Below are 25,350 nucleotides of genomic sequence, written 5' to 3' on the forward strand. Positions count from 1 at the left end.
CTGAGCAGGAACTCGGTCTCTTGATTTGGCCTTCTGCAGTGCTGCTGTTGTTTCCCATTACTTCAGTCTGATGTCCTAGCAGGGGCTGAACTGTGAAAGCCTATGAATAGCAATGAGGAGGAATCATGAACAAAGAAAAGATCCTAATCTGAAGGACTAAATTAGAGAAGATCCATAGCTGTGGTTTGGTATTATTGTGATATTTTTCAGCATGAAAGCAGCTAGTTCACCCACCCCTAAAATAATTTTTGACCTATTATTTTCATCTCAAATTAGACAATTTTGTGGTAGTGTTCTTGCTGTTTGTTTTATCACAGCAAACATGAAGACAGCATACCAACAGAGACAGCAGATAGTATTTGAAGATATCCCACAGGAATAGTGTAGATTTTTGCGATAATTTAGCACTAGTATAAACCCTCCAACAGCACACAAGAGAGAGGTGAGCTGGGGACAGCCTAGAAGGAAGGGGAAAATAAACAAACCCAAAGGATTCAACAGAGGAATAACAGCAGAGGAATCATGAATAGATAGCTAAAAATTCATGCAGATGAACAAGAGAGGAGAGGATGGTGAAGGACTGTTTGCTTGCAGTGTCCTGCCCTTTACTGGGTGGGGAGGTGTAGGAGCCTGACAGAAACCTCTCATTGCCTGTTCAGGGCTACAGCTCCTTCGAGCGAAGAGGCTTTGGGTACAGCTGTGGTACTATGGTTAGTAACAGACAGCCCAGATATCTCAGCTTCTTTTATTGCTTCTCTTCAACTGTATCTCTTAATTCACAGTGCTACTTTCTTGGGGTAGGTCAAGCAATGAGGGAAGAATCGAGAGGTCCAGGAAGACCCCCTGCTGCTGCGATCCTTCCTCCTCCAGCTTCCACAGAGCTGCTTCCCTTCGGTTTCAGTACAGCAATGCACAGGCTGAGAGTAACTCTAATTACAGCAGTTTTGGGCCAGGGTTATAAAACACTTCCCAATGCAGTGATGTCTGCTAGAAGCATGTTTTTGAAATGGCATCTTTCTACTGCCAAATTCCTTGGTGTAGATGCAGTTATAAGCATGTGTCTGGTGTAAGCTGTGTCTAATCTGTAAGGGATGCCAATTTAACTACATAGTGTTTTTAGTGTCTCAAGAAATGTGCAAAGTGCAGCATTATCTGTCTTCAAAGCAGCCCTTCGCTAGAGAATAACATTCAGAGGTCACCAGTTAAAAAGAGCCAGTGACCCCTGCCCTGAGCAGCAGCAACCATGAGAATAACGTTAGCAGATCCCTGCCACATCGCTGAAGATATAGATTTATGTGATTTTCTTACATTTCAGGACATTTAGAAGAAGGTGCCACTGGAGTATAAAGATATTTTCAATTTATGTGATGAGGGAGCTAGACAGCCTGCCTCCAAGTTCAGTGAGCCTGTTCAGACTCCAAATTGGCAATGAATCATTACACTCACACGGCCACGGGCAGGAGAGGTCTGCGGAGATTGCATTCACCCACTCTAATCGCTCCCGCAGTGGCACTGACCAACCCTCTTCAGAATTAGGGAGGAGGGGAACAGAATTGTCTGATCTCAGAGATCCAAATCCAGCATTATACTACTAAAATTCACAGTTAGCTTTGGGGATGGAGGGTGATTTCTTGGCTTATCGTTCCTTTCTGAGAGCAAAAGGACAAGACTACTCAAAAAACTTACTGTGTTATTCCAGTAACTGGCCAGGGGGAGGGAGGGAGAGAAAAGCTTTTCTGTGGGAGGTGGCACTTCACACTCTTTTTGATACAAGAATTTGGAGGGCACATGCCCTATACAGTCAGGCTGGCTATCAGGGGAACAGAAGATGACAAATGTGACATCAGTTTTTAAAACGAGATCCAGAAGGGGTTTCAGACACCACAGCTCACTAAATCTGGCTTCTCTATGGGGCAAACTGCTAGATGCTGTAATAAATTGCAGAGCTAGTGAACGCCTCTAACACACTGCAGAGAGGTCCCTGAAGAAGTCTGTAGGTAAGAACAGTCTGGAAGAGAATAGCATATTTGGGTTTCCAAATGTTTGTGAAAAGGCCTCTCAGGATACTTAAAAAGCTAATGTGTCTTGGAGCAAAAGGAAAACTTGCCTTGTATACTAACAGGTGAAAGGTGGGATTCCCCGCCCAGGAGTTGTCACTGTTCAGATTTCAACAGTGGAACGTTACGGGGACCTAATCTATTCACAAATGGACTACGGAGGAGAAAAAGTAGGTTTATGATACAAAATTATTCAGGATAATTAGAACAAAAGCTGTTTGTGAAGGGAAGCAGAACAATCTCGCAGTATTGAGCGGCTGAGTGATAAAATGGCAAATGAAATTCTATGTTGATAAATGCAAAGTGATGTACTCGGGAAAAACAACCCTAACTATACAGACATACTGACAGGTTCCCAATTTGCCACTGCCATTCAGCAACAAGACCTTGGGGTCACAGCTGATGGTTTTCTGGAGGTGTCAGCTGAGTGCTCAGTAGTTAAAAAACAAATGGTATGTTAGGAAGGAGGAAAGTAATAGAAAACCAAACAGAAAACCTCACTGCGCTCCTGCAGAAGTCTGCAGTATACCCACTCAGTAACTACAGTGCAGAGTTTTGGCCTTCCCATCTCCAAAAAGATATGGTGAAGGAAATAAAAAAGGGTACTGAGGGAACAAGTCATTGTGAGTCTAGAACAGCTTCCTCAAACAAACAGATGAAATAGTTTAGATGTCCTCAGATTTGAAAATAGACGATTAAGGGGAAACACGGGGGAGGACAGAATCGTGTGAGGTATTTAAGTGAAAAGGGATGTACTTTGTAATGCAAAAGAGAAGTTATTAGGCATGAGTTAAAAGCAAAAGGAAGCCCATTCTTGTGGAACAAATTGTAGAATTCATTGCCAGGGGATGCTTTGGACACCTCAAGTCTAAAAGGGTTCGAGAGGTAATTAAAAATTTGTTGAAGAAAGATCTATCCAAGACTATTAAACATAACAATGCCAAGAACATCTCTGGCTAGACAAGGAGGAGATACAATCTCTGGCTCAGGAAGCCTCTTAAGTGTCTCTTTGGTTTTGCTACCAAACCCCGACCTGGTGTTGCCCTGTAAAATGTGGTACCTCACCCCATATCCCACAGCAAGAGGGTGCTGGAGCTGTCTGAGAGGAAGCCAAAAAAACCCAAGCTGGTTGAGCAGACTCCAAGGTGCAACAGAGAGAGTTACAGCAGAGATCAGCCCTGGTAATGCTGGATCGTGGATTTTATTTTAAAAAGCTATTTGTTGTTCAGCATTAAATTGGGCCTTATATTTCTAGTTTATATCAAAAATTGAAAATTCACAGGACTCAAAGGAAATCTTAACAATTCTGTATATACAAGAAAGCCCAGCCATCACCAGACAATAAAGCTGGCTACTTGCACTATGATTACCCAAAGGGAATAAAGATTCATTTTGGATGTACTTTCTGAGGAAAGATTTGTGAGTTCAAAGTCCTTTCTTCCTCTGCACATAAAACGCTTCCTAAGCACATTCACAAAATATTTAGCTGTAATTACAGCTCATTTTAAGGGAAGGAGGGAGTATTCACAGAATTTACTTTCAAAGGAATCTTCCTCCTGTAAAGAACAACTCAGTACAGCCCACAACACACTGCTGGAGTCACTGGAAGAGAATTAGGCCAAAAACTAGTGACAAGCAAATGGAGAATGTTTACCTTCTCCATTGGGCAGAGTACGTGTGTGCCTACCTTAGACTTTCCTTCTGCAGGTTCCACCATAAAACCTCCTGCCACAGAACCTTCTGATGAGAATTTTGATCCTTCTCTTATTTTAAAAAAATCCCAGGTGCTGGCTGTCTTTGGGAAGATTTATTTATTCTGTGGTATTGATTACATTTTTCAGCATCTCCTTGCCATCCTCTTCCCTCTTCCATTTAGATGTAAAAGACAGGTATTTTGTAAAAAGCCTGTATGACTGCAGAACCTAATACCTCTTTTCAGAAGTTCCCTAGGGACAAAAGCCCAACACAGCTGCAGTACTTTCCACCCAAGAGTAGCAGCCCTGTGACACTGTATTTTCTGTTTCAGAGAAAATCCTGCTATTTCTCCATAAAACATTAGCTGTAAGAGGTAAAATCCAGCACACACCCCACAGCTGGATCTAAGCAGATGCGAGAAGTTTCACTGCTGGCAGCCTCCAATGACTACTGTATAAACACCACCTCAGGCTGCTCTTTGCCCTCAGCCACTTTAAAAACGGGGATTCCGATCTCTGAGTCACTTTAGGCACTTGAGAAACATTTTATGTACAGGCCCCATGAAAAATCCCAGGTCTGCTCTTCTGTCCCATCACTGTGAACTGTAGGGAAGAGAATCAGGCCCACAAGACATCAGCAGCACAGAACAAAAGCAATGAACAGGAGCTGGATGGTTTGTTCCAGACAGTGATCACCTTGTTCCTATTCCTTCTCTTTACTTTAGGAGGAGATTTCATTTACTCTGTAGGAAGCTGAGACCTCAGCTATGGAGAAATACATCTTGAGTAACTATATTGACTTCAAAGGAGACACTCCAAATTTGAAGCCAGCCCAGAGAACAGAATGGGGTGTGTACAGTGCAGCTGGTGGAGCTTATTTTCTCTTCAGAGTGGACCCTGCGCTCCCCAGCACAGAACTCACTGGCCAAAGCTCTCTCTCCAAGTGGCTGCAATGGTGTGGCACTTGCAGCAGAGAGAAGGGAAAAAATAGGGCTATTAGAGCAGTGTTTTTCTTTGCTGAAACACGGGCGGAAGGTGTCCAACATTTGTTAATAGCAGTGATTTTGCGACAGCTGAAGCAAAGCCTGCTTAAAGCCAGACCAAGTTTACAGATGTGTTGCTGATTATTTTGAATAATTAAATGGTGTAAAACCCAGCTGTGATGAATAGCACTGGGGTCGCAATTCATAAATAATTGAGAAGAGTGAGTCGCATTTGATCATCCTGATCAAATTCTACTCTCTGGAGAATAAATGTTTGTCCTGAATACCATCAACATTGTTAAATGCCTCAATATTCCTGCTCAGCCATCCAGCCAGCAGTCAATTGAACTAAATCACTTTAACACCTTACACATTTGCCTTCCTCATGAATACAAAATGTTTCTAACTCACACAATGGGGTTTGGGCATCAGACAAAAGCAGCCACTCTTTATAGACAGTAACCAAACAGTAACAATAAATGTTTTAAATGATCCCATTAAAAACAATTCCTGCATACAGTCTGGTCTTTACTGCAGTAAGCGAAGAAGCTGTAGATATTAGGCCACCTATTTTGTTTCATTGCCATGTTTGTAAGCAGAGCCACCTCTCTGATTCACATGCATCGCACAAACACACCTCTGTTTGTGCTGGGGACACCAGCTCCACACCATTTCCTGGGGCTTCTCAGTCCTTCCAAAAGTTCAGCAGCGACTGTGATTAGACTGAAACAAATAAATGCCTAAAAACTTGCCAGGGAATACTGTCTTGAGCTTATTAGGGCCTGACTCCACATGCTCATGCTGTGTGATGTTTACCACGCTTCCACAATATGGGTTTGGTAACCCAGAGGCGTAAAACTACCTCCACTTCATGCAACTGCCTCCAACTTATAATAGACTTGTAGTCAGAATCTGTCCTAAACAGGTAACTTTAAAATAATAAAGACTGTCAACTAAATCCTTTTCCCTTGGTTTTACTCAAACAAAACAACCAACAATGTCAAAAACAATCTTTCCTGGCTGAATAGAGCATGAACAAGGACTCCAGGAACTGACTCATAATTTGCGTTTTCATAAAAGAGAAAATTCTACTACTCTTACTCATAGTGAGCACCATTTTACTCCTTTTGGATAACTCAGGGGGTACATCAATTCTCAGTGTGACTAAGAGGTGCAAATTCTGTGGCCAGCAAGAGTCAAATAAGCTGCAGTTTAACAGAAAATCCTGGAGTTAGAAGCAACTAACTGCTTGTATCTTCACGCTGTTCCTGGGGAACTAACTGCAGGCAGCTTTGCCTATTTAATAAAATCTTAGGAGAATTCACCCAGTAATAGGACCAAAGCCGTGGTGGCTAGAAAGCATTTGTACCTGCCCAGTCCCACACTGCTTGTACCCTGTGGCACCATTTCCCCACTTCAACTTTTTAAAAGAGCAGATAATGGTAGGACAAGGGGGAATGGACTAAAGCTAAAGGAGGGAAGGTTTAGATTAGATATTAGGGGGAAGTTTTTTACAGAAAGAGTGGTGAGGTGCTGGAACAGGCTGCCCAGAGAAGTAGTGGATGTCCTGTCCCTGGAGGTGTTCAAGGCCAGGTTGGATGGGGCCCTGGGCAACCTTGAGTAGATCCAGACCTGGAAGTTGGTGGCCCTGCCTGTGGCAGGGGGATTGGAGCTCTATGATCCTTGGGGTCCCTTCCAACCCAGACCATTCTATGATTCTGTGATTCTTCTGATAGATCTGAGTGCTGCATTTACCTGGCGTGGCAGCACCACACGGATGTCGCAGGGTCCCTAACTGAATCCTTCCATACACAGTTCTTAATCCCTTAATACACAATTAACTTTAGGAAAACAACATTTTATGGGTGGATCATTAAATTGTACCTCAAAGTCTTCTGAGAACCCATGCTGGTTATTAGAGTACAGCTCACTGATGTGTTTAACGAACTGCTTGACTGGAATTGCTTCCATATCATCTGTAGAAAGAAAGAGAGATTTCAGAGTTGCTATTTGTCTCATACATCAAACTTCAGGAAAGCCTTCACTCAATATCACTTAGGTCTGAGTTCCCAAGGGCAGAGCTAGTTCAATATGCGATAATAAGAAATCTTGATGAATCTGGCCAATTTTGAAGTAAACTCTTCATATTATATTTCTCATTCTAAGCACTGCAGTTATGAGACTGAGAGTCTATTCCCCCCGATGATAATTTACAAAGTCCAATTGAAGTTCAAGGATCGTTTAGTTCTTGTTTGCAGTTTGAAGATGGCTGTGGATGGCATGAAGAGGCCTCCTCCCATTCCACACTGTATAAAAAGAACAGAAGAAACCCAAAATATCTAAGTACAGTTGACAATTGGCCCCAGTAAGTTTTCACCAGTCTGAGCAGACACACAGGCTTTTCTCTTAAAAGTAACCAACTTTTTCCTTTTCACATGATGATGTAGAATCCAAATGGACTTAGGAAACCATCTCCGAGCATATGAAGAGGCAACACAACACCCACACTGATTTGAGCTCCCTCTCATGCCAGGCACCATACATAACAGTGAGTATGTATTCCACCAAACCATTTGCTCTTGGCTCAGCACAGTGCAAATTCCACCCAATATACCAATAAATCACCCACAGATGTTTTCCTAAAAGAAAGAAGTCAAAGGCTTGAATTGAATTATAGACAAAAAGGTCTGTTTTGAGCACCTGGGACTCCTGACAGACTCTGGTAAAGCCAGGGTATAGGATGGGTGCCTTACTTCTTTTTCCTTGTCTCTCTTAAAAAAGGCCTGCATGTTGTTACAGCCACCACTGCAGTTGGTAGAAACACTCTGCTCGCCAAGATTCATTAGTTAATATTTTCAGTCTGGCATTTAGAAAATGTAAATTGCTATACAACTGTGATTACTTTCAGCGTGTGAAATAATCTATTGCCTGATGGCTACTATTGTCTGATTGCATGATTTTATGGCAATGCTCTGGTATTTATATATTCCATTTAATATTCTTCTGAAGATTGCATCCAGTTTATGTTTACTCCCAGTAATTCAGTGGTGTATTTTTTGCTCCCATTTAGCAGCCATATGGTTTGGTGCTACAGCTGCATTATAATCTGGATTCTTTTCCTTCTAAACATCTACATTATGATAGAAAAAATCCAAATATTTCTACAGATACTTAGCAAAATTTAACGATAAATAAATAGATGTGACATTTACTGTATTCAGAGTGAAAGATCTTTGGCAGCTAAAACCTCTAAGCTGTCACATATGCTTTTCTTAGCAAAGGGTATGAAGATCTGTATGTGTAAATGAGGTTCTACTTTGGCAAGAATTTTATAGATCACTGACAATCTGATTTCTTTCCAGCTGATGGCAGTTAATATTGACCATGCCATTACTTCTCTACTCTTATTTTATCAGGTAATGCTCTAAGGTGGCTTCTTGCATCTATTGACATTTTCAGATTTCAATCAGCTCTCTCCTATTTTATTTACAAGACCCAATTGTTAAAGATACGTTTGCAATCCGAACACCTCCCAGTGTAGTAATGCTACTTTAATTAACCACATGCTCATTTACTGAATAATACTGAATTCAAAACATGTGACAAGTGTACGCTCATCTAAGCAAAAATCTGCAGCATGCTCAAATGCTGGTGCTTTAAAATATTTAAGTGATAACATTTATTCCATGTACCATTGAGAACATCATCACCCCATAACAGTATCTGTACTAATATTTCCGCAGCCAAGACATTTGAATAGGATGTTCTATAGGAACAACAGTGAATAGCAAGAGCCTGTAAAACAATCTTTCTTGCTGAAAATTAACCCATACAACTTAGATTTCCTTGGAAATAACTTGTACTATGATAGCAATTTCACACGCTCTCACAAGAAAAGTTTCATAGTTATCATTTGTTTTTTTCCTTGAGTAGTCTAGCTCAACTGAGACCAACTGAGATCAAGGATTCACTGCAGCAGACCAGTGTGTCCAATTTAATTTTGCAGAAGGCAGAATTTAATTTTAATTGTGATCTGTGAGCCAAAAAATACATTAGAGATAACGTGCTCTCCGGTCCATTGAATTCCCACCAATTTCAAGGATGGGTCTGCACCAGAGATCCATGGCAAAATATGGTTAGTTTTCTTTTTATCATCATCACTGCATGGTGGCAGTATGTCTCCACCTTTATAGCCAGTGTTAACTCACTCCTCTGTTGTTCAGTGTCCTTTATTGCTTCTCCTCCTTCTGCATTTGCACTTCCCAGTCCCTTCAGAAGCTTTAACCCAATGCAGTTTCTTATCAACCGATAACATGGGCAACAATTAAAGATTAAACAAGTTAAATAGGAAATACTGTTGACATATGAGCTCACTGGGTGAGAGGGACCTTGTCCTGCTGAAGCTGCCCATAAACTCAGGAAAACCATATTGGAGCAAATGCAGTTGTTCCATATTAGGATGATTAAAATGTGCTTCCCAGCTGAACCCCCATCTTGCCCCTGCTGATAGCCACAAGAACGGAGCTGTACCTGAGATACAGTCTCTAACCTATGGAACAGAAAAGTATTACCCTAAGTGTTAAAGTAACTTGGGTCTGTTTTTTTCCATTCCTGACCTCCAAGTCTGAGCTCCCACCCAGGAGCACGAATTACTCTAGCTGGGGTGCATGCATGCTTAGCCATGGGGTACATACTAGCTTGCCAGACCTCTGGTAAAATATGTACTAATATACTCAGCACTCTGCAGTGGTATCTGCTCTGACGTTATCTGAAGATGGCTGTGACCTTCTCTAAGAAAACCAACAGATGCAGCTAGATGCACAGAATACGCCTTTCCTTGCACTACCGTCAGTCCAAAGGCTTTGGTTAAGCCTTCTTTCCATCTTGAGACAAATAGACTTCAATGACTATAATTCTTTTAGTCGATTGAAGAGATTAATGGAATCCTATAATGGCTAATTAGCAGCTCTCATAGTCGTTCTGTGCATATTCCCTTTTGCACCATATACTTTTCCCCATCCAGAAGCCAGAGTGACATTTGATATCGTCAGTAAGATGCTTATGTTTTGCAAAACCTGCATGTTATTCAAAGAGAAGAGGGAAATGCTGTAATAACATACCTGCATCTCTAATACCACAGATATAATTACAGTTCTGTCTAGCTTGGGTTTAGCCATCTGTTTTATCACTGTCAATAAAGTGACTCTGGATTTACATCACTACAAAAGATGAGCTAAATCTGCCACCATATTAATGTACTAACCCTTTGTGTGATGTGGAGAAAGAAGTAATCTTAGATGGACAGGGGCAAAGGTCTCCCTTCGAAATAAAGAACTTAAAAATAATTTTATACATATTTATTATTATAAATAATATAAATTATAGTAATATTCTTTATAATCAGTCAGTACTGAAGCTGAGAGGTGGGCAGTATGTTTACTATGCTAGATATTTAACACTTTGGTGAAGTTCCCATCTTCACTTGCTGGTCCAAGTCCAGTGACTGAGAAAAGACTTAAAGACACAAAACTGAAGGCGACCACCACAGAGCTGATTTCCTGCCCCAAACGGAGGATGCCAAGAAGAAAGTTGAGTTTGTTTCAAAGAAATGGCAATGGCAACAGAGAATATGGAATACATTCCTTTAGAAGTCAGCCACCTTCAAAAGAAACCCAGAGTGGATGGAAGCCATAAGGCTGGAACAGGTTTACATTTAAAGTTTGGATAATTAGTAATCCTACCAGGAAGGATCTTCCCCATCTCCCACTAAATAAGGTGCCTTTGTAATGTTAAAGTAATAGGGGCCAATTTCAAAAGAAAAATGGGATATCGTATCAGAGATGGCATTTCCACATAATAAGATCTCAAGATTCATTTTGATTCATTTACAGCCTGAGAGCTCACTGGATAGCTCAGTGGCATTGGATTGGAATAGATGGGTTTGGGTCAGGAATTAATCCAGGAGGTCAGATCCAAAGTGCTTCCTTGTATTACCTTTGTCTAGCTTGGAGTTTTGGTAGTTTTGAAGAGCAGATGTTTGACACAGATGAAGAAGTCTCGGTAAGAAAACTCTCCCGTGTCTTTCATTCCGTTTGCAAATGCTTCTGTTTCTCAGCTATTACCTTACCCAGTCTACTAAATCCAATATACTCTTGGTATTTATGCCTTACTCTTAACGTGAAAGCTTATTCCAATTGTTTGTTAGTCACTGCACTTCAGTCTCTCATTTGCAAAGCCACCTGGATTCATGTGCCATCGCTGTCACGTGGCTTGGCCCATCTGCTCCGACAGCAGCCGCTTACTGCACCGCTCAGCAGCCCCACACCATCCCGTGCACTGCAGAAGCACCTCCATCAATTCTCAGCGTGCTCTTCACAGCTGGCTTCAGCCAAAGGACAAGGGGATTCTCCCACTCCCATCTCCCTGCCGAGCAGTGAACTGAATCAGCCTGCTGATCTGGCTGATGACTGTAAGAAAGGATTAATTGATTTGTGGGGATGGGGAAGAAGGATTAGTTGTCAGTGGGGTAGGTGGGTTGATCCTACTATTAGCACGAAGAGCAGTGAAGTGACAGGGAAACTGCCCTTTCTGAAGGCAGCACAAAACTAACCTGGCTCGTGTCAATCGTGAAACCAGTCACATTGTTAGTGACATTAATCCTGAAGAATCCACTCTCAGTAGTGTATCCTCACCATTCTCACCTTCTGCAAAAAAGCTTTTCCAATTGGAAAGCAGTATCTACTGGTAGGATCATGGTAGGACTGGATTTGTCCTCTTAACTCACTGAAAAAAATACATATCTGATAGATGTTTTCCCATATCCATAGAGAACAAACACCTTTCTCTTCCCAGCATTACTCAACCCTGGGATGTCTATTCAACTTTCACCCTCTTATTTATTCTCCACTGCTGGAGACAACACTGACTGCAATCCCAGCATTTTAAAGATACTTATTTTATTGTTAACCACATCCAGTGGGGATCACGGGTTTTTATTTTTTTTACAAAGAGGGATGGAAAAATTCTGTAAGCAGCTGGAATACCCAGGACCAGTATTCTGGATGCATATTACTTCAGAGTCTTTCAGCCACCCCATAAGCTACAGTACATATTGGAGTGAAGGCTGCAGAGCTGTAGCAAAAGCTTGCCTTCCCATGCAGTGCTGCACCCAAGTAACCCTGTGGAGTGCAGAGATTCATTTCCACAAACAGCAATAGGGCACTCATGGTCCAGTTTGAAATGGAATCTATTCATCTGTCCCACACAGTATGAAGGTGCACACAACACACAGCCCAAATATGTCTGTATTGCATCTGTGTCTAGAAAAGTGGTTGATCATAAAGTGCTTGATCATAAAGTGGCTGATGATAAAGAATGTGCTGATCACAGCAACATGCCCTTGGGTAAAACTTTGCCCCAGCAGAGGTAACTGGAGAACTATCAGCTCTGCTGAGGGTGGGTCTTCACCTCTACAGAGCAGCTTTGGCAAAAATCTCTAAGCCTACAGACTGAGCACATCCTGTGAAGTGCACACACTGGGATCAGAAACTTCCCACACAGCTCAGATTTTGTCCCTGACTGAATCTGAAGTGTTTAAGCAGGCAACTTCATGGCCAAATCTCACCCTAGCTCACATGAACACCGGACTCCATGAGTAATCCTGCATGTGAAAATGGGTGGTGCCCAGCTTCCTTCAAATCATTTTGGATTTAATGCATTTGAATTATACATGTTAATATAGTCAGAGCCTTTAATTCCACAGTATATTGGCTTTCCTTGCTTAAATATTTAGAGTAAGAATGCAACCGAAACCACCTGGAATAATTCATTTTTCTGACTGATTGTATTGCCTTCTGTATAAAAAATGGCCAGAAATGTAAGGACAGTTTTATTTGTATAACATATCAATTAATTTATGATACACCAAAGTCATTAAAAGGCCTTTAGTATTGAGCAGGTTTCTGCTTTTTGTGGAGATCACATCTGCATAAATGCTAAAAAGGATATACAGTAGGTTCCATTCTAGGAGTTCAAACTACCTGCCAAAGCCCTTCAAGGCTGGCATCCTCCTGAAGTCGCTGACCTCAGTAATAAAGACAGATTATAAATTAAATCAATAATAAATTACTAAGAGCTGATTATTGGGGACACCATTTCTCATTAATGCTTACATTTTTGTAATCATGTGTTTACCCAGAACTGTGTTTAATAAAAATGCCTTTGAAAATGAAAAGGCATGGAAACATTTGAGAGGCATGAATGCCTCTGGAAGCCCTGCAGAGGTGGGCATGCTGCAAAAAATAACACCTAAGTCCTTCCAGCCATAATAATTGCTATCTATTTGTTATAACCAAGTCAAATGAACCCAAGGGCAGGTTTCTGATAGAGGGGGCGACACATGAAAAACCAGAATATGAAAAATCACCTGGGCAATATTGAGGCTACATTCATCTCTCTCGCTTGAAGATTTAATCTACTACAATGCTATTAGCCATGTGTCAGTCAGGAATATAAAGATGTTAATGATAAAATTTTATATGTGTCAAAATAAGAGCTCGGTTTAAATCTGCTTGTACAAATCTTAGATTAGGTTATCATTAATTATAAATGTAATAGCAATACACTTCTTCCCTTTAAGCAAAAAGGCAATTTCAGTCTAAGAGAATGAAAGAATGTGAATTTTCCCTTAGCTCAGACATTAAACATGATCTTATTTGGTGTTGCCTGCTAAAGAATACAATTTTAATCTCATACATTTCCCTCCTCAGGTCCCAGCCATGTCACAAAATTACATGCATACCTTACATTTCAGCACGTGGAGGTTCAACTCCAGGGCTGAGTTCAATGGCTCTCAGAGAAGGATCTATCTGCATTTCACATGGCCACCATGCAAACATGTTTTTGGGTGATTTAACCTACTTCTGAAGCCTCCATACAAGTACCATGATTAGATACCATACCATAATTTTTTCTGTGTGCTGCAGGAGCTGCAGTTTGCAGCACAGAAAAAGGAAGGTGGATGTACCCTAAAATACCTTGATATTTTCGTGGCTGCAGAGGATGGCTGTGTTTGCAATATTGCATTCATGAATTTAATTGAAGCTGAAGATAGGTACAATTCACAATATGGTGCTGGAACATAAATCCGCAGGGAGCAGAAAGCAGAAATAAAGTCTTAAACAGCTGAAGAGCACTACCTCTGTGCTCAGTGAAGAGCTTTATGCCCTTGAGAAATAAGTCCTCAGCTGCAGTTAGCACTTTTCCTCATACCTCGCCAGTCTCTAGCAGAGAGAGAGGATCACTGTGCTCAGTACGCTGGTACTGTCGTGGCCACAGATGTGTCCTGGTGCTCTTTAGCGATGCAACCCAAGACAGCTACATCTTAGCAGAAAACAGCATGATACCACACCTCTCCTAGGAACCTGCAGTTTCCTTGTCAAATGAGATACCTCTTGGTATGGCCTCTTAATAGAAACAGCTTGACACAGGGTGGATGCCACCAGAAGAGATCAGAAGTGCGGGAGCTGAGCATGTAAAGAAACACAAGTCTAACCACTGACGTTTGTCAGGAAAGGTCAAAGGCAACCATGGTTATGAAGGAATAAGGAGGTTTAACAGAAGCTAAGAGTTAATAAGATGGACTGTTGATGGGAGGCCTTGTAACCATGAGGAGACAGAGTGAAATGAAGGCGGGTGACGGCCGCACTGGACTTCACGCCCTTGCACGACTGCACGAGGTGCTCAAGACACCTTTCTTGCTGCAACATTATTTGGCTACTCCCCTATTTCCTGGGCTCATGTACCCACACTGAGTCATTCCTGAAGAAGCAGGAGAGTGTTTCTCCATCCGATTCTGCCACTGGTTATTTTAAATACAGTATTCATAAACTCCAGTACTAGTTAAAAATTCAATTTACTGCCCTTTACACTTAAAGCTGTGTGCATCTTGATCCAAGCACCGGGAAGTCCTCCTGAGCTTGCAGCCTAGACAGCTGAAAAAACTGGCATCACATCTGGGACACTCCACTTATACTGAAAATGGTGAAAGACATCTGGAATAAAAGGCTGAATGAATCAGTTGCAGTGGCCAGCCACTGCGTCCTTTATGAGCCATGGTTCCCTGGACTGCGGTCAAGACTACTCAGTTTTGAGTCTTGCCTGAAGTGCCTCTGTACTGATGTCACATCAAGTCCTGATGACATAGGTGCTACAGTGTTCACTGTGCCCAAGGGCTGGACAAGGAACCAGTAAAGCCACAGTAAGCTCCAAAACAATACACCACTCAAGAGCGGGAAGGCTCTGAAACATATCATCTAAGGTGCACAGAGGTGTCTTCAGCACTGCTGGTGTGGAGCAGGTCTTGCAATGAGAAGAAAGGAAAAGTGATGAGAGATGCATTTTGTTTTGCAGGGCTGCAAACTTGCATGTCTGCAGCTACAACACTGCTGTTACTCTGACTTACCCAGCTCTACCGAAACAGATCAAGTTCAGGAATGTTTTAACGGGTTATTGACTCAGCGATGAAAAACCCCCTCCAAACAGGAACAGAAAGAGATCTCACCATGACCAAATGTTACAGTGAAGAGATCCAGGCAAAGATGATATGGAAGTCCCCAAAATTAACTGAGTATGGAGGCAAAGGGCAAAGATATGGAGAAATAATTTTGTTGGGCTGAATGGCAGGGGAGTTTCAGAAATCTGCCATTGATTACAGATGCATTACTGTCAGGCGCAGGGCTTATGTGAGTTTAGATTTATAACTCAGCTGTAATATCCAGTGGGTGACTCAGTTAATGATATCTCCTTTGTCCTGTGTTTCTCTAGATCAAGCAGTGCAGATAATTATGAATAATGATAATGATTTGGGTCTCAGAGCAAATTTGCACAGATAAGCACATACCTATGGGTGATGTGGCTTCATGCACAATAATTAAGCACGTACACCATGGGAAGTGGAAGAGAAAATGGGTAAAATCATTCCTTTACAAGAAGATGGGTTTTTTTAGATTTTGGACCTGAAGAGTTGCACTGCGTGTCTATTGCAAGCAGCTGGCAGATCGATTGGAGAGTTCACAGACCTGAGAAAACCGAGGGTTTGTCTAAACAGAAGCAGAATTTGGCACAAGAAGTAAACACAGAAGCTACCTTTGAGCATGCCAACACGTCACGGAGCAGAGCAGTGGCATGCAGACACACCAGCTCTGCTTCTGAAACCTCTCGAGCTGCGTCAGGGCATCGCTACGCCTGTCTGCCAGACACCTGGCAGAGCCACCCCACACCTGGGCCAGGACCAGCCAACCCAAACCCACTCAGCTCCCTCCGACCGGCAGCTCACGGCATGCTGTAGATGGGCCTTGGCAAACATACCAAACGTCTTTAGACACACTGCTCTAAATTGCCATCAGTTTGGCTGCTTGCACGTAACCGAGAGTAGAAGTTGGCCCGTGGAGTTGTAGGAGGTAGATGCATGGTTCCACAGGGACCTATTCAACTTGCTTTTGTAAGGACTGGGTTTCACAACCTAACGGGGTTGCTCTGAAAAACTTGCTTTTGCAAAAACGCCACTTATCTTTCTTTTGCAAAAACGCCACTTATCTTTCTTTTGCTTCTAGGATCAACGCGGTAAGTAAGATTTTCTCACACCCTCTGGCAGCTTCCAGAGGAAGAGTTCAGAGGCTTATCATGTCATCAGTTGCAATCAGTTCAAAGGAGAATTTTGTCATTTAATACTTTTAAGGCATTTCAGTGGGCTGCCTATGTGGGAGCAGCAGCTGACGTCAGAGAAGACTGGCATTTAGCAACAGGTATATGGGGGAAAACAGGCCTCTTCTACATCTCCAAACAAGGAGAGCATTTAGGAGAGCTTCAAGATCTTTCCAGGCAGTATCTCCCATCTTTGAAAAGAGCCAGCACTGCTGAAATTTCTCTTTACTAACAAGCTCTAAGAAGGAGGTAACACAAGAGTGCGGGCATGGTGAGACCACGCCAGAAAGTGGCCCCAAGAGGGAAGTGCTCCTCCTGGTTTTAGAGAAGGGAGCTCTCCAGTCATCCAGGTTCTTCTGTGAAAACTCATCACAGGTCATCTAAGAATAAAATCTCCTGCCTCCTGTTACCCTGAAGGAGAAGGAGGAAGGTTCCTTGTTAAGGTAGTGAGGTGGCCAGGACACGCTTCTTAGTCTGCCACAGAAAGGAGAGGAGATGATAGCACGTTTTCTTTTATTTTCAGTGGCACAGGATCAGTCTCCAAGGCAAGGTGCCTAACGTTTCTGTAGGAAGGCAACAGCTAACCTTTCATATTAGTTCCCATGGGTACTTTGAAAGACTTTTTCTAGAAAGAAGTCACACATCTGCTGAGTAAAATCAAGGAAAATGTAACTGTATTCTTTCACTCTTCTAAGCAGCATGTTCTTCAGTCTCTCAGAGATGGCTTTCAATTTTTTTTTTTTAAATGAACCTAATTAGCTGCAAACGTAACCCTATCTTCATGACACAAATTACAGAATATGACAAGGAAACTTTAAACACTTTGAAGCAACAAGTACAAACGTTTGACAGGCTTAGGTCAGTTCAACATTCTGGGTATCTTAATTCTGTCTGTGGAACTGACCAACACCAAACAAGGCAGCAGCTGCGAAGGCCCCTGTACCATCAAGCTGCTCACTGTCATCACTGCTTAAAGGGAGCTGGATCCTGCACTTAATAATTCCCAGGGGAAATACCTCATGAAGACAGAAGAGAGAAAATCTGCTTTCAGCTTCACTCTCCATATAGCCCAAAGGAGAATTTGACCTCTGGTAACTTGATTAATACCAAATTAACAGATGGCTTTGGACTTTACTTGAGATTTCTTGCTTATCCCTGTGTCTTGCTTTCCTGCCTGAGACCCACCAGCTCTGCACATGCTGAAAGCAGGGAGTGAGCCCCTCTGTCTCCAGACAGCAGTGGAGCTGCATATCCCTTGTCTGCAACCCGCCGCGACGGAGCAGCTGGTTTCACCCTGGATGCAATGCCTCAGTGTTTTTAAGAAGTGTTACTCATGTGTTTGACATTTTACAAAGGTTATTCTGAAATTTCTATTAAAACCATGTGGGAGAGGTGCCTATGGAAAAACACAGCACTGGCACTCAGACCCCACTGCAAAGATCCTGAAATTAAATGAAGCAGCACTGATACAACACATTTCTACCAAAAATACATGATTTATCACAAGCATAACCTTCTCTTCTTTATGTAATTAAAACAGACTCCAAGCAGCACAAACACAGGAGATTAATCCCTTCTTACCTGGAATAGGTATAATGGGAATACTTTCATTGGGGACCACACGGGGGGAACTGCTGTCCTCAACATAGAAATGGGCAGTCTGAAAACACTTTCTGTTAAAGGAAAAAGAAAAGAAAATCGGTGTGAAAGACTGCCCTCTGAAAAAATAACTGAAAACTTTTGCACGTGTTCTGCTTCTCCATTTCTGTTCCATTTCCGCTCCATACTTTGACATTACAGCTTTAAAACATCATTGTGTGAAAACACACGTGCTTTTTCTACAGTTAAAATCCTGGTTCTGGTGTGTCTAATTCATTTGACATCTGACATCCACCCATCATAAATGCCTCTGAATATTATTGCTAAGTACCACTGAATATGAAATTACACTCACAAAAGTTAGTAGTTGCAAAACAGGTTTCAAATACATCATTCAGGAAAAACCCTCTGCACACAAGAAACAAAGTCAGCAAACAGTTCAAACCAAAATCCACCGAGGACACCAGCAGTTCCAGGGAAAACACACTTACTGTAAAAGTGTTTCTGCTGTGTAAGAGCCAACAGACAGTAATACAGCATCTGGAACTGCTGCACGTCATGATCTGTTACAAAAGTTACCCTTCAAACATTACAGGTTTTTGTTTGTTTGCTTTTTAACGCTAAAGCCATCCATCCCTCACCCCATCCTCCTCCTGCAAACTTGCCTTACACACGCTGCCACAGAAAAATGCAATAGACACTTAGCTTGGGCCCCAGGACTCGTCTCTGAAAAGGCCTATAGAGAATAGGAGAACTTAAATCCACCTGACTTTTTTTTTTTTACCTGTATTTAATGCAAAGCAGAGAGCACAAGCTGGTCATCACAGAAAAGGTACTGAGCAGAATAACATCAAGAGATCCGAGGAGACTCTGCATGGTGATATTAACTGAGGCAGGGTTTTCCAACACCAGCGTCACTGCTCATTGCTGACTTAATGAGCTGCTTGAGGCTGGAACTGAATATTTAATGAGTCTTGCTTGGTGTGAGCAGCTATTGTGGCAGGAGAAGGGTCTGCTCTCATCCGTCGGGGGTGCTTAACAATAGGTTCCCACTGCAGAAAGATCCCCCTCATCGCAGCCCTTAGGAACTGCTCCAACACCTAGGCAAAGTTTGGGGACGGCCCCGGGAGCTGTGCCTTTTGTCAAGTTGCTGGTTCCCTCGCCGAAACGCATTTGCACGGAGTGGCTTTTAACTTTCCTCCTTGCAGTCTGCTCCTCTGTAATTTGGGCACTGTGCTGCTCTCCATAGCGAGCCCACTCTGCCGAGCCGGCTTTGCTGACTTCGTCAAAGTAATTTGTGCTCCCTTTGTTTACAACATCCACACATCCAGAGAGCAGAAATGTCACTGAAAATCAAACCGCTCTCTTAGGCAAAAAAAAAACCCCAGAACCTAAATAATCAGGGGTGCTGCTTTCTACGCTGTTGTACCTCCACAGCGCTTCACAATGCACGCACATGCTATGGCAGCACAAGTACAACTTAAGACAATGCAGAAGCAGGAGAGAGTGGAGCTCACAGCATGGAGTAATTGTCTTGGAGCAGCTTTCTATTTTCAGGCACGATGTCTTGCATTGTACTCAAGTTATTTATTTAGCGAGTATGCTTTTGTTAAGAAACACCATAAGGTGAATTCACACACGAGGATGCAAGATGTGCAGTACTCTCACAGCATTTAAAAACATCGCTTGAACTCCCCCCACCCTACTTGCTCCCTGTTCTCATTTTTTTTTTGGCAGCCTTTATTTTGGACAATGCACACCCTGGGGGCACGCAGCAGAATAAATCAGTCACACATAAAGAAGAAACTATGAATATGAAACAGGCAAAAATGCTCCCGATTTTGATGTATTTGGGATTCTTTCCCTTGAGTCAATACTAGAAAAATCCTTCAACGGCTTCTCCCGGTAATGAAGGCCTTAAGAAGGTGTTTGATAAAAAGACAGACCTTTACGTAGGGATTTACAGGATTTTTTAAAGCTGCTGATACTTAAGAAAAGCAATTATTTTTTGCAATTTGTTACTTCATACTCTGAGAGGCTCTGATAGGCTGGCATTATGGGTTTTTTTATGCAGCCAGAAGACAGCTTTTTCTTAATAGCCTCAAAACATGTAATTGTGTTGGATAATCACATTGTGTGATATTGTGAGGCCCATGATGGCCATGATAGTTGAATACCCAGTCCAGCATATCTCTGCCGAGCACCATGTTGGAATAACAAGCTATTAAATGAGTATTTTACATAGTTGAGTTTTCTGCAATCATTAATGTCATTAACAATTCTAGATTTTATTCCTGGAAGACCTTCTGTAGCTGCTTTAAAAAGGCGGTCACCATGGAATTTGACTGAAGGTTTTCTCAAGTCTCAAACATGTCAAAACACCCTCTTGTCTTATGCATATATATATATATATATAAATACAGCATGCTCATTACTTCGCAGTGCTGGATACTAGCACATTAGGTGAAGACATGCCTCTCAAGCTCTTTTCTTCACTGCTCATAACTGCTATAAATATTCCACGTTTAGCCTCTACAGCTGAGCTCGCTGGGCTCAGGCCATCACATCCCTGTCCTGGCGACTCCCTCCATGTCTCAGAGCTCAGAAGGCAGCACTGATGGCACTATGCAGGCTCAAAATTGAGAGCAGACTGAGCTTTAAAAGAACTTTTATGATACGTTTCACAGACTCACTGGATGAATTTTCCAGCAAGCTCTGCTACTGGGCCCATTTCCTACTCTTGCACCTCTCTCTCTGCAGCCCCAGGAGGGAACACACATCTCGGGATGCCAGGCAGATGCCTCCAGGTGTCTAGTTTGGATATTGTCCACTTTCAGGCTGGGACTGACTGGGTGAGGAAACACCGGGGCCCAAGAAGAGCCTTTTGCAAACTCATGTCTAGCTTAAGCAATAAATACTGATATAGCTGGGATCAAGGCTACTGAAAGGCATTTCAGACAATTTAGTGTCTGCCTTCTCCCTCAGTTTACAATGCTCTTTCTATCCCCCAGCATTTCCTCTACCCATTACCTTTCCCTCAGTATACAAACCTTAAGCAGCAGCAGTTGCTAAGGCTACAAGAGGCTGCAGTAAATCTGTGTGTGTACATGGGGAGGGCTGGATAAAGGAAAAGGATGAGAGCAGAAAATTGCTTGTTTCGAGTCACCGGAGAAGCAGCCGTGGAGAGAGGTGGGAGTGGATGCAGGGCTAGACAAGGTGCATGTCTACAACTGCATTCACATGAGCACTTCAGCCTGTAACTTTTAACCCCAGTGTGTACACAAGTGCAGGTGTTTGCACCTGTGTGCCCACTTGCTCAGGAAACCAACACCATCAGCAGAAACCCCCCCAGATTTTTTCCTGAGCGTTGCAGTCCTTAGTGAATGAGCAATCGGGACTTGTCAATGGCACAAATGATTATTAGAATCTTAACAACTGAAACACTAATTTTAGAATAATTCTTGCATTTCTGCAGCACTGGTTGAGGAAAAGCAAATCACAGCCTTGATTTCACTTCCTGAAGATTTCAGAGTCCACATCTACTCTGCAAAATAGCAGAGTCTGTTGTCTCTGAAATAACGCCTGTGTGCAACGAAGCACATCGTTTTCTCTAGGCCCATATGTTTTTTTGGTTCCCTTTCCCTGGGGTACAATAACCGTGCGAGATTGTGGTGATCAGACACACAGTTGTCACATATGGACCAAAACACAGAAAGTAAAACAAGGCAAGATTAGCATCTCCCCGGAGAAGGACCAGAGGCAGGGTCTGGAATGCAAAGCTGATGGGAGGGAGAGCATCCCCCTGCTCAGGATCTTTCTGCAGCGGGTTATTAAAGCAAACTGACGGGATGCAAAGCCCAGGGAGCAGCAGCACCTTATTATCAAGCCGCAAGCATAAAAATATGCCAAGAGATGGTCCTGATTAGCTGGGTTAAATGCTTGTTCCATCTCCGCTGAGCAAAATACCAGATTAGCTTCTGTAGAAGAAGAGATGCCTCATGAGATTTTGACACTCAAAACAGGTCTCCTTGGTTATTAGTTAATAAACCTCAAGCAGCTTCTCCTTTATACTCATCTAAAAGCAAGAGGGAGAACCAGATCACATAATGGCCTGAGAGCATGGATGCATTTTATTTTCACGTAGAAGATAGTGTCATAGTGTTTAGCTAATACTGCCTCCAATACAAACACACAGCACGCACGGCAGTCGATGGGAGCGCTGGGAATAGCTCTGAGGGCAGCTTTACTCCTCCCTACTCAGTCTAGCGCGGGCAGCATCCCCTGATCCGTGCTGACAGGCGAGGGATCTGCGCTGCTCTGGAGCAGCTGAGGCAGGGAGAGAAGGAGCAAGGGGTTACTGCAGAGGGGGATGTGATTGCCACTGCAAGTGGATGGCTTCAAACCAGGACAGTGGCTGAGCAGAGGGAAAAATCAAAGAGGAATGCTTCACTTTCTGGGGACAGCCAAATGCCCTATCCTGCCTCATATGCCGAAATGACTGGCACATTCATCGCTCCCTTGTTCACTAGGGATCTGCTCCTTCCAGGCGTTTCTGTTGGCTGAAGCAGTGTGTATTCCCTCTCCAAGGCTAGCCAGATTTATACTACTTTATTTCTGTAATAGCATCTAGGAGCTCTAGGCTCCTGGTTTCTTGCAGCTACTCTGTTCTTGGGTCATTACCTCCTAAAGCATGACCAATTTGGGGGCAGATGGCTTGAAAGGGTCCTTGAGGCCTATTCACTGCTGTTGGAGCCGGGCAAACCTTGTCCTCTGGGTACCCTTCCTCCAGAAACAGCCTCCCACCAAGAGGAGCTCTGCAGAATGTACATTTATTAGCGAAGAGGCCAATAGTCCCTGCAGCCACCCTACTTTCACACACAGCCTTTAGCTGGTGGGCAGAACGGACAAGGCTGAACAGAGTCAAACCAGGATCTGTAATGGACCTCTAAACCTGGCTGCACAGGACACGGCTTAGTCTGTATCAAATGCAACCTGGACCTAGGCATTCATTCACCATGTTCCTCCACCACAGGGCAGGGGGTGTCTGTGCCTGCAAATAACTTCTAAAGAAGGATCCAAAGACAGAAAACAATCCCTTTCACTACCTCTGCACATTCACTCTCACTTTCAATAGAAGAAAAGATGCTTCAGATTCTCATTGAACTGTTTTGCATGTTTTCCAGGAGACACAATTAAGATTGGTTTCTGCTGGCACCAAAACCAGAGTATGTATGCAGTCAAGTGTACTAGTAACACATGGCTCTGCACTTTAAACTAGCTTCACTATTCCTTGGCAAGCATTTGTCACTGTCAGAATTGGCAATGACTCCTCAGAAAAGAGCCGCAGACTACGGAACAACAGAAGCGCTGCAAATCACGACCATGTCACCAGCAGAGCAGTGGATGGGAGCCTGGACAACAGCTGTCTGCAGTCTGCACTGCTCTAGCTGGGGTCATCAGTCACTGATTTTTATGAGCAATAAAACTGACTCAAGCGTTAAGAAGAAAAAGAGAAGAGAAAGCCACATGAAAAAAGCTGATCTTATGAATATGAATAAGTGACCAGCATGGAGCAGTGATATTACGTTCATTGTATCAGAGGGGCATCTGCATTTACTCTTTTTTGGCCAGATAATGGCTTCTATTGCCCCAATTTCCTACAATTATTTTTCTTCCCAGGTCTTAATGCTTAATGATCAAAATTCAAAAGCTGAGTTATAAAAGAACCTGTGCTATGCTGGAGTGGTAAGGCAGTGAAGGCTGACCAAACTGGAGCTACCAGAGGATATGCAGACCAGGAATGCTTAAAAATCAAGAGAATAAAGGAAAGCTGAAAAAGAAGGAACATTTCCCTACAATAATGCTGATTGTTCTGCATATCCCAGCTGAAGATGATTCGCCTTCTCCCTAGTTTCTGACTTCAGTCTTCTTGAGCAGTGTTAAGCATCGCACAGATATGGTAACTGAAGAGGTCTAGATGGTACCTGGATGAGTTTCAGAAGCTCACAGCCTGCCAAACCCTTGGCATCCTTTCCTAGACAGACTGGTGAGAAGTAGACTGTCCCTTTCAGGGGACTTCCTCTGGGCAAAGGGAAACGTTCTTTCACATTAGTGAGTTGTTGCACACCCACACAGTCCCACAAAAGCCAAAAGGATCTAAATGCTAATCACCAGTCCAACCACACATTCTGCAGTATCAGGAAGAAATAAAGATGGGAAAAAGGCTGGGAAAAGGTAGGTGGTGAAAAAAAAAAAAAAAGGCTAAGACTTTAAGACTGTATTTGTGATGAAGAACACACCACTAGTAAAATTGTCCATCTGAAAAACTAATCTGCAAACAAGACTAGGGATTTCTGACACAGAAAGACAGCTAATTTAATATTTATGGCCTAAATTTGCCAGCTGACTACACAGCCCTCCACAAAATTAAAAATACTCTTCTCCTGATCCTCTGAGATCCTATCCCACACCAGAGACTAGTCGCCCATTTAGATCACATACCATATTGAACTCAGACATTATACAAGAAATAATACTTTTTAGAAGGGTATTCAAACAATTAAACAGTTGAGAAATGACAGAACACCCCAAGATGAGCTGCTTTCAAGTCCTTCCCCTGCTTCATCAGCTGCACGACCAGAAAGCGCCCAGGTGGCCAATGCAAAATGCACTTAGAAAGCTCTTTAACCACAAATCCTAACTGGATAAATCTTAGTTTAACTCAGCACAAACATTTTCCACGCTTCCTTGTCCCATCTTCCTGGTGTCCCTGGAGAACCGAGAAGGTGATGGCGAAACCTTATTTGTGATGACACTTGGCCCTGTAACGCTTGGTAGCTAATTACTCTCTGGGTGACCTCTGACAGGGCTAGCAGCATCAGACCTTCCCCTCCTGCTTTAATCAATACCCATAACAGATGTGTTGGATACACTCAGCAATTTTACAGATGACTGAATGGGTTTACTCATCAGTATTTTCTACTGCAAAGGAACAAGCTCCCTGGTTATATGCATTACCACTCAAAACTTTAATGTCTTCAGGCAAAAATGGGGTAGAGAAACCTATGGGTGGTATCTTAAAATGGTTTAAAATTAGGCATGGTTTTAAAAACCAAAGGGAAGCCCGACGTACTCATTTTCCTCTCCCCAAGCCAACTATTTAATGCAACATTCATAACAAAGACTAGAAAATCACAGAGGAAAACAAAGACATGCCTTTTCCAATCAACTAATACCTCAGGCAGTTCCTATAAAATGTGTACTTCCAATGCCCTAAACATCATGTAATATTAAAAAGGCGCCTAAAACTTTCAC

General features: G+C 42.7%; 1 protein-coding gene across 2 annotated transcripts in view; it reads right to left on the minus strand.

Moving 5' to 3' along the window:
• Positions 1 to 25,350, minus strand: part of PTPRG (protein tyrosine phosphatase receptor type G) — a gene marked incomplete at its 5' end in the record, with an annotated part of 401,819 nt that overhangs the window by 21,231 nt on the left and 355,238 nt on the right. Inside the window, 2 exons of one of the 2 annotated variants that reach the window (XM_084269424.1) lie at positions 6,619 to 6,710; positions 18,019 to 18,110. In XM_084269424.1, coding sequence (XP_084125550.1) covers positions 6,619 to 6,710; positions 18,019 to 18,110 — 184 coding nt within the window. Of the gene's footprint in view, positions 1 to 6,618; positions 6,711 to 18,018; positions 18,189 to 25,350 lie in introns of both variants that reach the window. The other variant, XM_084269423.1, reaches the window with a different exon arrangement.

This window comes from Gallinula chloropus, assembly GCF_964237585.1.
Source record: "Gallinula chloropus genome assembly, chromosome: 12".
Taxonomy (NCBI): Eukaryota; Metazoa; Chordata; class Aves; order Gruiformes; family Rallidae; genus Gallinula; species Gallinula chloropus.